Raw genomic sequence first — 14,654 nt, 5'->3', positions numbered from 1 at the left:
AAATAGTCTATCGGTGTTAAATCGCATGATCTTGAAGGTAATTCACGGGTCCGAAACGTGAAACTATGCGGTTACCAAACGTTTTCTTCAATAAATCAATTGTGGCACAAACTTTGTGACATGCTTCACCCTCTTGTTGAAACCACACCCCTATACATCATGTTTGTTCAATTGAAGAATTATAATGTTAAATGGGTTGGTGGTTAGATAAGGTGCCTTTTGGTTCTTAGTTAATTGAATCCATAATAAAAGGTAGTAGTATTCACTATATTGTCTTATTAATTTTTATCTAGTAATGAATGTTAATTAAACTTTTGCCGTGATAAATGACTCGTGGAATGCAAATTGTAGATTCCCTTGTCGACTTATTATTCATCAATGTCTGCTTTGCAATTTGCAGTACTAAAAATTTGAAGTAGGAAATATTAGGATTTTTAATGTTATTTGTATTATATTTTAAGACTGTTTTTCGTTTTAATACTTAAGGGTTAAAACCCTACAACAAAATGAAAAAGTTAGTAAGCGTAGCTCTATCACCGTTGATTGTCGTTTTTGAAAAAGTACGGACCAATAATTCCACCAGCCCATAAATCACACCAGTTTTCTAGATGTAAATGGTTTCTCAACATACACTTTAGGATTGTCTTCACTACAACTATTGCAGTTTTGTTTGTTGGCATAGTCACTCAACCAAAAGTGAGCTTCATCGCTAAACAAAATTCGCTTGTGAAAATCGGGATCAACTGCAATCTTATTTTGGGCCCATTCACCGAAACTATCTTTTTTAGGTGATTGTGGTACTTTAATTCTCGTACAAGTTGGTTTTTCCGCAAAACCTTCCATAAAGTGGTTGGACACATATCCAACTTCTCTCTCACGATGCGATGGCGGATAGACTGATTTGAGTCTTTCGCTATGCTGCGCTCTACAGCAGCAACCACTTATTCTATATACACTGTTCGATGTCTCTGTGGATGCGTTTGAGAACGAATAATTTAAATATTATTCAGAATGCGTTCTGAAGGTCTCTGTTATCAATGCTGACTTATGAATAACACATTACTAATTTATCAATTTAAATAATAAATTAGATTTTGAATTGGATTATGAAAAAACACTTTTGATCAAGTTATGACGATCTTGTTATAGGCTTTCGCTTCTTTAACGTAACTCCTTTTTTTAACGAGACGAGTGCAGAAAAAGTGTTCGAGTAGACAATAGACTTTTTTGTCGCTGCGTTTGTTCCTGATTTTCTTCGGGATTTTTTTTTTCGTTAGTCATTAGAATTTTATTTGGACGTTTGTTAAGAATTGCGTAGAGGCAAGCTCTGTACTCGATAATTGGCCTAATGAACATTTTGTAATGTGCAGTAGACTACGCGAGTTAGTGCTCTCCACTTTATCTTTTAGGACTGTTAAAAGATTAAAAGGGCACTTTTCACTCTGTCAAGGAAGTTTTTAATGTTAATGTTGCAGTTGAGTGTTGTTATAAATTCAAAGCCAAAATAGGACTTAGAAAACTCAGTTAAACTTGGTGGAATTTTTCAATCAGGTCTGGTTTAAAAAATACTGAAAAATAGTCAATAAATTACTGACGACGAGTATAAATCAAAAAACCATACTCAAAATAGAAATAGAGAAGTTATATTATGTTAGACTATATTTATTAATCTCTTAAAAAACATCCTCTTATTTTGATATCTCTATCTCCTTTTAATGTTCTTTAGCATGTTTTTCGTTTTTTTCATTCAGCTTTGACCAAATTAAAAATGAGTTTAAAATATTTCATAAAAAATAATAAATTAAAAAAAATATTTCAAGTAGGTAATAAATTTCAGATCATTCAGTAAATAAAATTAGATTGAAATTTACGGAAAGTGCAAATGTTTAGTTTAATTAAATTAATGTTTGTTCTAAAACCTTCCAATACTTTTCAAAAGTTTTTACTACAGAAATGAGTTAAAACAGTTTGACAGGAGACTTACTACAAATTATATCCTTTTAATTTGTTTACATTTCCAAATGTTATTAATAAATCTTGAAAGTTTAGTTAATTAAAAAGTATTTTTTAGGATTATTTGTTATAAACGACTATTGGCATGAATCATCAAAAGTTTATCTTTAACAGCGTAATTTATTATAACTATTTTGTAAGTCTTTAGAAGCAAATGGGTTCTTCATCAAATTTACTAATGTATTGTTTTATCTTTTCTTACAGCCCTCTAGTTGTTTGAGCGACAAAGAAGAAGATGAAATATACGGTTTTGGTTACGGGGTATTTGCCTCTCAAATAGCTAGGCAACAGCAACAACGATTAGTCGGCCAGCAACAGAATCAACAGACCGCAACCAGCCATCAACCCCTCCTAGTTCAGCAGCACCATAACTATCAAACGTAAGTGTATTCATTATTCGCATTCACTTTCTTATTTATTCATTATCAAATAATTAATGTTTTTAAGAATATTTAGTTTTAGCTTAAAATTATTTAAAATTATTAGATCAGATGATCAGGGAAAATGTGGACAGCTTTAGGAGGGACAGAAACAAATTGGCTAACAGATTTATTTAATAGATTTATGGAAGAGGGACAAATGACAGACTCATGGAGAAGCAGAATATACAGGGTGGTCCTTAAGTAATTGTACAAAAAGAAACAGTAGATTCTACACTTTAAAATATTAAGATTTAAGCCAAATTGTTTTAATTTGGCTTAAAGATGATATTAAGAAAGATACAGGGTGTTACAGTGAAAATTTAAAATTTTATTTTTCGCTGCAACTTTCATGTTTGTAAACATTTATGCATAAACATTTACAACTGGGTACTTTTAAATATAAGAAATTAAAATTTGATTCACACTTTGATGTAGATCATAGAGGGCGCCACATATGCCACATATATGTGGCATACATTTGCACTTAAGTTTTTTGCTCTTTGAGTTATCTGTATTTGTGATAAAAAATATTAAAGATACATTATTTTAACAACAAAAAGGTATACCTGTTAATAACTTCAAAACTCAACAGTTTTCAAGATAATCTCATTTTACAAATCAGCTGCATAATTGTGATTTAAGGCAATTACTCCAGGCAACGAAGGAAAAATACCTTTAACAAAAATTAATAGTTAACGAATTAATAAATAAAATAAATATATCAGCAGGATAATTAATAATAGGATTTGACAAAAAACAAAATAATAGGATTTTACATCAAACATTTTACGTTTTATGCTAAATTAAAGTCATAATCAAAACATTTTGTTTACAAACCAAATTAAGTAAATTAGTAGTTAAACTAAATAACATAACTTTTCGTCAAAGTAATTGTTCAATATGTCCACCATTTTTTTTTAATTCATTTGTCAATATATTCCATAAAAGATCGTCTCGTATTAAATAGCATCATTGGTTCTAAAAAAACTGCTGCAGTATTTATTTCTTCCCATAGTTGGTTGCGAATGTTTATAGGATTCTTATAGACATGTTGTTTTAATACGACCCGTACACCAAAATCAAGCGGATTAAATTCTGGGCTACGTGGTGGCTATAATGTATAATGGATGAATATATTCTTTTGGATACATATCCAATTCTTATGGTATATTATGGAACTACATCTTATTTATCGTAGAGTTTAAATAATGTATTAAACTGTGATATACCTTATTCATTGGTTACTTATATACACACACGGAATAACCTATGGATGACATTACTGATTTATGTGATTACGTTACAGCTTATGAGTAACTATAATTACATCTCGAACAAATGGACTATTATGATTAACTAACGAACTAATATTATGCTGAACTAAATTGCCTGTGTGTTGACTATATTTATAACAATATCGGTTATTAGGCCAACGATGATGGTTTTGTAAAAATGCTGAGTCTTTAAGGTTAGATTTGTAACAAAAGTATTATGAAACAGGACACATAATTAAGTCTTATTCAATACCTGTGCGTTAGGTTCTAATTGTCCTAACTCTTCGGTACACGGGTGATACTTTGATATACGTAAGAACGGGTTGGGTCTGAGAAGCCCAAAAATTAAACTATGAATTTTTTATGTTTAATTTTGTAACAACAGATTTGCGTTGCATATATTAGAACTGCTGCTAAAGACAACTTACATACATTAAAAGAAAATGAACTTCTATTATAATACTAAAATTAAAAATATAAAAGAAATTGCGTACTACAATATGACCGATGTTTAAAAAACACCTTGTATATAACTCATTCAGTCATTTTATCAATTCATATGCGACAAACAAGTACGATATGTTTCAAGCAAATAAATTTGTTACAATAGTGACACAGGTATCGAGTTTTACGATCTCTACAAAAAGCACACCGCCCCCTTTTATTTTGCAAGGTGCTTGTACTGGTCCAACACCACTGAGTTTAGCAGCAAGCTCTTTTATATCTAGTGTCAAATGAGAAGATTGAGCTCTTTCTTTTATATTGTTCATTACTAACTGAAGACCTAGCTTTTAAACGGACAAGAACCTAGAACAACATGTTTTTTAGTTTTGGTATATAGGACAATATCGTCATAACTTTGGTAAATCAAAACATAGTTGATTTTGGCGGTGTATTGTTCAATAAAAATTCGGTTGGCATATGCCTTTTGATTTTCCGTAGGGTGCCTATAATTGTTAGACTATGATTTGTCAGTAAGTGTTGTGCGACTTTAATTTATGTACACCAATTGTCCATTGTGACATTCCGGTTGGATTTGGAGATTGGTTTGCAAAGACGCTCAACCACATCGTAGACTGCAGAACTAATAGAATATGGATCTGGTGGTTGTGTACCGATATAGATTGCTAATTGATAAGTATAGAAAGTGCGAGAATCCACCAAACAATATACCTTCATACCGTATCGGTCCAGTTTGTTTAAAAGGTATATTCTAAAACTACAGCTTAAGCCTAAAAGCATCTCATCGATAGTGACATATTGGCCAATGGTATAATATTTTTGAAAATTTTCAACTATATCCTCGAATACGACTCTAACTGCTGCAAGCTTGTCTACTTGTTTCCGTTCATCCCTTGTACGAATATCATCTAGGCGTAAGCACTTCATAAGAAATCCAGCGACAGAAAAGGGAAATTGTAAACATTCTGACGGCCAACGTCTAAATACGGACACGGCACCTAAAGAAGAAGATGAAGGTTATTTTCTGCAATAAGACATTTGGCAGCCATAACATAAATTTTGTAATGTTACTTTATCATCTTTGAGTTGTTTTAATAAGAATAAACTATGAATTATGCTTATCCACAGGTATTCAGTGCTTTACCACACAAATATCACAACTAAGAATTATTATGCAGTTGACTTATAAAATGCGATTATCTCGAAAACATTTAAATTTTGAGGTTACTAACAGGTATACCGTTTCTTTGTAAAAATAATGTATCTTTAATATTGTTTAACACAAATAGAGCTAACTTAAAGAGCAAAAAAATTAATCGCAAATCTATGCCACACATGTGGCATATGTGGCGCCCTCTCTCAGTTACATTAAAGTATGTATAAAATTATAATTTATCCTACTTAAAAGCATCCAATTATAAATTTTTGTCCAAAAATATTTACAAACGTAAAAGTTACAGCGAAAAATAAAATTTTAAATTTCCACTTTAACAACGTGTATCTTTCTTAACATCAACATTTTATTAAAGCAAGTTGGCTTAAATCGTAATAGTTTAAAGTGTAGAATCTATGGTTTCTGTTTATACAATTACTTAAGGATCACCTTGTATATACCTGTTTACAAAAACAAGACATATATACAACACTGCACAAGTTATAGGGCCATAAAACTACTTAGTCACACCATGAAAATATAAGAGAGAATAATTGATAAACAGATACATAAAGAAACCGAAATATTAGGTAATCAGTTTAGTTTTATGCAAGGCAGATCAACAACGTTTCTTAGCAGGTTCAAAGACTTTGAAAATAGCAAAGTGGCGTTAGCTTTTGTTGAAAAACGACTCTAATATTGATATTACCAGTTTTAAAATTCAGTTGCTGGATTGAGCTGTGAAGCTCAAAATTCGAGTGAGGAGTGAGTTGTAAGTTTGCAGCACAAGTGGTCTGCTTTGAAAGAGCTGAAGCGGAAAGACGTGTTAATTTTAAACACCTGGAATTGTATGACTGACTCATACGATCTACTGAAGAAGCTAGCGTTTGTTGTTCTTTCCTTATTTGGGTTTGCACATTTACGCAAACAATTACTTTCAAGCTAGAACTTTATCAAGAGAAAATAATTAAGAAATCGACTTATCTTGAGATCTTTGATATTTATATTGATATTGATACTTCAATTTTGTTTTAGTTCTGGAGTTAATTAACTAGTTTATTCGTGATATCACTGTTCATATCGTTAATTAAGACACTGTATATTTTTTTATTTTGTAAGTGTTTTATGGAATATGTGTTCAAAATTCAGAAATGGATCTTACTTTTCTAAAGATGTTGTTACGGACTGTTCTTCCGCATTGGCCGGGAGCAAATCTCAAAATTTTGATTATTAAAGTTACAAAGCTGATCGCATTACATGTATAATAGTGATATTCTCTAATAATTAGAATTAATCGAAATTGTGTCCGTTTTATAGAGAGGACCGCCCAATGCGATTATCATTATGTGTAACAGCGTGATGGAAATCGCTAGAATCCATATATAATTAATAGGCAGGATACTATTACAATAACTAGGTTACCAGAATCCAATTGCAAAGCTTTGGGACGGAATAGACGCCTAATTTAGATTACTGGTATATATATGTTATAGCCGAGATGTAATATATGCGATAAAGATGCTCTCAACGAATTTGCCACAGTGGGTAATGAATTGTAGTACAGTTTACGGAGGGTGAATTCGATATAAACTCAAGCGTTTCTAAGTAACAAAACTTAAGTTTAACAGCAAAACACATTTTGTAATTAAAATAAGGAAGAGCTTTATACAAATTCTGCATCTGAATTACATAATATAAACTACATTGTATTAATGAATTCTCTAAATAGATAAAAACATATTTTGTCAGATTTTCTTTAATCGATCTAGAAAAGTATAGATTACCTAGTAAGTTCAAAGCGGTTTATATAAGCATAAGCAAATAATATTAATCTAAAAACTAAATAAATAACTTCATTCAAAAGAATAATTTCCCTAGCTTCATACGTCCTTTTGAAGGTGTGTTGAATAAGAAGACAAGAATTCTGGCTAGAAAAATAACAAATTTCCACAATATTGGTTTGGTTTCCGCAGAGAAATAACACAAAAATTTGTATTATTAATAAAAAATACAATAAATAAAATGCGCCCCAGTCACTTCCAACATATTATCTTAATAAAGTGTTTCTAGTCAACATACCAGCAGAAATACTTAAATTTGTCTGTTAAACGTTTGTAATCCTCTTCCATACCCTACTGACACAGATATGGCAATAACGCATTCTAGCTGAAAAATGGGTTATAGTAATTACATGCCACATACACAAGAAAGGAAACGAGCTTGACTGTTCCAGCTTTAGAAGTATTTCTCTTCTTGATACGAAATATATGGAGTTGTCTCAAATATTGCACGAACGGTTGGTAGATTTCGGTGAGAATTTTCAATCTGTATTCGGAGCATATTTTCGAAGAGGATCTAAAAGATATTGATCAGGGCATCTCACTAAATGGAGTCAAGCTCAATAACCTGCGGTATGCAGATGATACAATAGTGATTTTTAATACCTTAGAAGGGTTGCAAAACTTAATGAACACAATAACGGAAACAAATAGAATATATGGACTGGATATAAACACCAGCAAAACCAAGCTAATGATCATCAGCTAGGAAAACGTAACTGGAGCAAATCTGTATGTGAACCAAATGAGCATTGAACGTGTTTCACAGTACAACTACTTGAGAACTATGATCAATGAGTCGTGGGAGAATATCCAAGAGATTAAATGTCGCATCGGAAAGGCAAAAAGTGCATTTCTGACTATGAGCTCTGTGTTCAAGAGACATGACCTCACACTAGAAACAAACATAAGGCTCCTTAAATGTTAAGTGTATTCAGTGCTTCTGTACGGAGTAGAAACGTGGACGGAAACGTAAAAACGTGGTGTAAAGAAGTACTACGGAGGATGAACATAACCGCGGATTTGGTCAACATCGTGGCAGATGGCAGAAATCAAGGCAGATACGAGCTATACTAATGCATGGTATAGAAAGACCTCAACATAGCTATTCCGTATAGCAACCAAGAAAGTCATCATTGCCAGAATGATCGCCAACGTTCGGAACAGATAGGCAACCTAAGAAGAACGTAAATAATTCTACAAATAATGGCTTTCACGCAAATCAAAAATACAACAGAAAGAGCGGACTTATGGTTAGTATATAGAGAACTAAATAAATACCTGCATTGTCAATAATTCGACAAAACAACTTAGGGATGGAACATGAAACAGAATCAGTAAAAGAATTCTGTTACTTGGGGTCATAAGTGGACTATAAAATAACTACTTTGGCATAGGCCCAAGCAAAAAATATGTTAAGCGCAACCAAATGTAAACTTTATAAAATGACATTATGCCTATTGCTCACAGATCGCAGACACGGGTAATGACGACGCTAGTGCAGAGGTTGTTGCCAATGTTCGAGAGAAAAGTACTGAGGACGTTGGCACAACTAACACGGCACTATGGGGGAAGGGATATAATTTTGCACTCTATAGATTTTTTGATGATGAAGATATTATTGAAACTAATTGAAAAAACCCGTATGAGATTAGTGGATCACGTGGTGCGAGTGGATGGACATGATCCTGTTAAAATAACTATGCTAAACAAGCCAATCGAAAAAAGAAGACCTAGGCCTAGATGAAGAAGATTTGAAAAAGATTTTAGTGTGGGGAAGGAGAAGACAGGTAATCGACAGGGAAGGATGTTTTGAGATAGGCTAAGGCTCACGAAAGGCTTTAACGCCATTTGATGACTACGCTGAAAGTATTTCTAGTGGTGACTTTTGGTCTTGTGGTGCTTCTATGTTAAAGAAGTATTTGGGATTAGCGTGGTTTTCTTTATAGTATTTAAACATATGCTCTAAGAAATCTTTGGCTTTTTCTGCTATATTATGGAAGTCCTTTGTACTGCTATAGTCAGATCATCAGCATATGGATAGCGTCTTGCTTTGTTATTGTCTGGTCATTTGTCTATACCTTGAACAAAGCAGGAGAAATTATGCTTATTTCTCAATTTACTTTTCTTCCCTTGTAGTTTAAAGTAGAAGTTTGGACAAAGTTGTGGAAACAGATAAATAATTCTGGACTATTCTACTACTTATAAAAAAAATGTTTAACCATTGTCAATATTGAGTTTTTCTAGACTTACGTTTGCAAATAAATCTCACATTTTGTGAGCGAGAACTGCTGACGGATTTTTAACAACGAAACGAATCACCAATCGAATTTATAAAATGCAAGAAAATATCTGTTTGGAAAGTTTTCTAATTCGAAATTGAATTTCTGAAGTTTTAAGAGATAATCTCGTTTAGAAACGCTATGAGTTCTGTACAGAGGATCGATAAGGGACGTGAAGTGAAATAATGCCGTTGTGGCACATACCGAAACACTCGACACGAAGAGCCCGCTGCTGGAGGTATCGAAAAGTTTTTATTTCATCTTCGGCGAACACCCCTATACACTCGGCGCTAGAGAATAGTACAAAACAAACTAAACTTTAACTTTGGTTTTCTATATATAGTTTTAATCCTAGATAACAGACGAAAGAGCATGTGATGATTTTAATTTAAAGAAACTGCTTTTATGGATCTAAGTTTCTATGACTTTTTGTTTTGTTACATTTTGCGCGTTACTATTACTTATTTATTACTTTCGAGACATTACATATTATGCTGACTCAATTTTAAGACCCCAAAAAGATGCAAAAAAGTTTACCACTTTTACCCCAAGGCTTTCCCCAAAGCCTTGGAAAGCTCCTCACAGGAAAAAATGGATTTAGCAAAAATTTGTACGCCGTTGAAAAAATTGTTTCAAATAAAAAATAATATTTTTAATAATATTTTATAATAATAGCTGAGATGATTTTGAACAAAAATGATTGTTTACTAGCACTTTTTGTGTAGAATGAATTGTTGTCTCAGAAACAAAGCTTGAAGCGACCGGGATGTCAGGTATGCGCGCGAAATCAATTCAAAATAAAATTTGTATCAATTCGACGATGAAAATTCGATATCTTTTGATAGAGCTATTGACAAAAATCAAAATGTGTTTTAAAGGCGAAAAGTGCAGCTTTCTTATACAATTTTTTCCATATTGCCTCAAATGAAGTAAGTTTCTATAAAGGTGTGAAATAAATAAACGCTTAGCGATTTTTACCATTTTTTATGATTCAAAATATTTCTCAGTATAGTTGCTAGAACTTAAATTAAAATGTTTCCTTAAAAATTATTTGTCTCTAAGAAGAGGGTGAATTAAAGTATATTTAATAACCAGTCTGTTACGTCAAGTAGGTAGGAAAAACTTTTTTTTACTGCAGGTTAGGGGACCAATGACGTCAATTGCAATAATTTGCCACAAAAACTCTGCTTTCATCCGATTTCCTACCAAACAAATTTGAGAAACGTTTAGAGATATCTGAGACTTATCAAGAACGGACGTATTTAAGGACACCTTTTGTCATTTTTGGCCAGTAAAATTTTTATTTGAGCCTAGATAAAGTTCTTAAATAGCTAGATGACCACAGGTAGGGAGGTCATGACAATATTTTGGAATGTCCTATTTTTGTGGAGAAGGTACTAATATTTTAAATTTCATTTCTTTAGATTTAAAAGGTTATTAGGAAGATACATATTTGTAAACATATTTTTTTTTCTACTTTCTATTAAGGGAAGTTATCGGCATTAGCTAAAATTTTGGAATATAAGTTATCGTATTAAAATTCGATTCTATGTAGTTAACAGCAGGAGAGGCTATTTTAGGACTTACTGAGTGTTCGAGTAGAGGAATTGGAGACATCTGATATTTTGGAAAAGGATCTGAAAGGATCCTTTTAGGTAAATGAGAGTAAAATTATGTTGATTTAATAGCCCAACAGCACAGACGACGAGAGGGATTTTTAAGGGTAGTCAGCCAGAAAAGAGAATAGTGATCAGCTATTATTACGAATTTAGAGCCTACGGCTCTGAAAATAAAAGAGAGATGTTCAGAGCAATGAAACGGCTAGAAGTACCAAATCAATTGGTACAATTAATAAAACTAATTCTTGAAAAATTTTGATCGTAGAGAATTGTTACCAGCGATCAAACCGAGAAATTTGAGTGAGGATTTTAAAAATTCACATTGGCCTACTTTAGTATAAAAGTTTATATCTTTAACTTTAGAAGGAAAATGTGTTCTTCAAAGTTTGAGGCACAAACAATGATTTCGTCAAGACAAAAAAAATTAATAGCTCAAATCAGGTCCAAAGATTGTGTCGACTAGACATTGTAGCGTTTGTGCTAAGTACTAAAAGGCATAATGTAAATAAAATAATCCTCGGCCTTTTACAGCCAAAGCAGTTTTTTTACGCGACGATTTTTCTAAAATGATTTGCCAGAAAGTTTTTTTGAGGTCAATTGATATAAATTTAATTTTACACCAAGTAAGAAAAAAAGATTCGATCGATATTCATGGGTACATATCATGTTTAATGACATCGTTTAAACTGCGACCATCGAAGCGATAACGATATTCATAATTATCGGCACTGGAGCTTAAGAAATTGAAGGTAGATTAGAGATAGTTGAGTCGGTAGAAATAATGTGTCATCTAAGTTTGATTCTTATAGAAGGCAACTGGAGGTAGCTTCATTTTTAAATTTTTTTTCAGTTGGATTCTCTGGATCCGGAATTAAGAGTTGCAATCTTAAACCAAGTTGAGGGTGTACCACACGCCGATTTTTGCCGCTTATAGGCGTAGCCCCAAGAACTGTTTTGATGAAATATAGTTACATTGAATATACTTTACGTTAAAGACTAGGTCATGAAGACTTAATATTTATATGTAACTTTTTATTTTGTTAATACAAAGTTAGGTTTTATAATCGGAAGGATAAAATGAGTTATTTTTGTTTTAGGTGTCTCAGTCCAAGATCTGCGTATTTTTACGAATTCCCTCCAAATGGTAAGTATTTTCATTAGTTGACTAAATAGGTTAGTTAGGTATTTTTATGTATTTTGTTAAACGTTACTCAAAGGTTTAAATATAAAATTACAAATATGTGAATTTTCGTACATTGTTTGGCATTTATACAGAAAGAAATATTATAGCTATAGTAGGCTTGTCTTCCCAAAGAAGTTCCAAATTTGCCAATATATGAAGTTGGTTAGTTTTAAACGCCGACATTTTTAAAATTAATGTCCGGCGCATATAATATAATAAAATATACTTTGAAAGATCATCATGAACCATATTTTAATATACAACCTAAAACTGTAGTTATATAAAAAATATCACACTTAGAATTTATAGTGATATTATTATATTTCAAAAAACAGCCAAAATTGTCATAAATAATCTCTCTGACATCTCCAGAGGAGGAAAATGCAGTAGACCGCTAATTAAAATGACACATACGTTCGTTGGATGCTCTAATGCTTAGGTGCCGTTCTGTATGTGATTAAATGTGAATCACTTCAAGTTTCGTGACGGTTAGTACTTGTATAAATAATAATAATGGACATATTTACACTCAACATACACAAATAGCGCGCATATTGTATGTTTTTCTTTTTAATGCGAGCGTAGGTTGTGCTTCTGCATGACAATGGGTCGTTACTGTACGATATTCAGTTCGTAATTAATGGTCATTTCTGATTATTATTTGTCATGTTTACTAATTTGGAGCTTGCATTACTTTTAGTAGTTTCTGCTTTATTTTATAGGTCATTTCATCGGAGGGGGCAAAACATAAGATATTTCTGTTAATATTATTTTCGCTTGATGCTTCTGTTTTCTTAATCCCCATCTTATTTTATTTTTCTTGTACTATTTTCTTTTCAATACATGTTATGAAATCCCCCCACCCTTTCATTAATTATTTATAACCAGCTATTGATGTGTGTAGTGTATTTGGTAACTTTTTACACTTTTTTTTTGTAGCAAATATACTTTTAATGTTTTCTCATCTCGTGGGTGATATTAAATTGTTGATTTCTTTCACAGATTCGGTATTCGAATTATTCTATCTTTGTGATTCATTCATTCTTTGCACTGCACCTTCCAGTCTTTTAAATTCATTATTCTTATTATCATCTTCTAAATCGTCTAGCCATCTTCTTCTACACCTGGGCCATAGTGATATAAAGTGTGGCGTCTCTGTATATGTGTCCTAACCATTGTAAGTGAAGACATATATATATATATATATATATATATATATATATATAATATATATATATATATATATATATATATATAACTATAACTATAACTATATTTTCCCATCTTATTTCTTGTATCAGCGATGTCTATCATGTATTTTTTTACTCTCTTGCTCCATCTTTACAGTCCAGTTAAGTTCTTAATATTTTATGTTGCTATTTTTTTAGTATCTGTATCTGTAGAGTGGGGAGGACGAGTCAAACAGCACTTAGGCCACAATTGACCCCATTATGCATCCACCCAGGGAGCTGAAGTGCTTAGTTCATTGTCTATCCTTCCATTTCTAGGAAGGTGAACAAGCCTCTAGAGGACTTCCTATGTCCCTTATGTGGCAGGTGTGGATCAGGGCTCGCCGAATCCGTACTCTCGTATTAATGATAACTCCGGGCATTCTCATAGAACATGCTCTATAGTTTCGTCTTCTCGTTCACATCTCCTGCATAGAGGTGTGTCTACTAGCCCCAGTGGATCAAGCTGTTTGCTTAGTTGACAATGATCAGTTAAGAAATTAACTGTCAAGCGTAGGTTTTTCCTGGTCATTGACAAGCACTTCTTTAATGCTGATTTTTCAAGGTTACTTAGTGTTACTGGGGCATGTCCTTTTTCCCGTCTTTTAAGTTTGCGTGAGGGAGTAACATTTTTTTCTATTTGTTTTATATTCTATTTGTTTATTGCTAGTTTTTTAGATTCATGTTCATCGCTATTTTATTTACAAATGTATGATCTTTCTTACTACACTTTTATACTGTCTCCTCTAGTGTTTCCTGTATGCTGTCTTTACTCGTTTATCTGCGCATCTAATAATTTTTGCTTCTTGTCAAATTTTTATTTGGATTTCCGTATCACTCTTATATTCACCGTCAGTGTCGATATATATATATATATATATATATATATATATATATATATATATATATATATATATATATATATATATGTATATATATATATATATATATATATATATATATATATATATATATATATATATATATATATATATATATATATATCTGCTGATCTTTAATTTCTTTCAACCCATATTTGTTTTTGAGGATTTTTAATTTTTCTTCAAAGTTTTTCATCTGTATAATGCCCTTTTGTGGTCATATTTTCCTTATTTTTAGAATTTTGGCTTCCACTTTTAGTTTATGTTGAAAGAATTTGGTCTGCCCATCTATTAATAT

At 32.0% G+C, this 14,654-nt stretch overlaps 1 protein-coding gene across 1 annotated transcript in view; it reads left to right on the top strand.

The window, feature by feature from the left end:
- LOC140438043 (uncharacterized) overlaps window positions 1-14,654 on the top strand; it is a 320,775-nt gene that overhangs the window by 174,409 nt on the left and 131,712 nt on the right. The window contains exons 5-6 of the mRNA XM_072527757.1: window positions 2,218-2,393; window positions 12,161-12,207. Of these exons, the coding sequence (XP_072383858.1) occupies window positions 2,218-2,393; window positions 12,161-12,207 (223 nt within the window). The remainder of the gene's footprint in view (window positions 1-2,217; window positions 2,394-12,160; window positions 12,208-14,654) is intronic.

This window comes from Diabrotica undecimpunctata, chromosome 4, assembly GCF_040954645.1.
Source record: "Diabrotica undecimpunctata isolate CICGRU chromosome 4, icDiaUnde3, whole genome shotgun sequence".
In the NCBI taxonomy this organism is placed as follows: domain Eukaryota; kingdom Metazoa; phylum Arthropoda; class Insecta; order Coleoptera; family Chrysomelidae; genus Diabrotica; species Diabrotica undecimpunctata.
The sequence above is the reverse complement of the archived record's forward strand: the minus strand, read 5'-3'. Positions and strand labels throughout refer to the sequence as shown.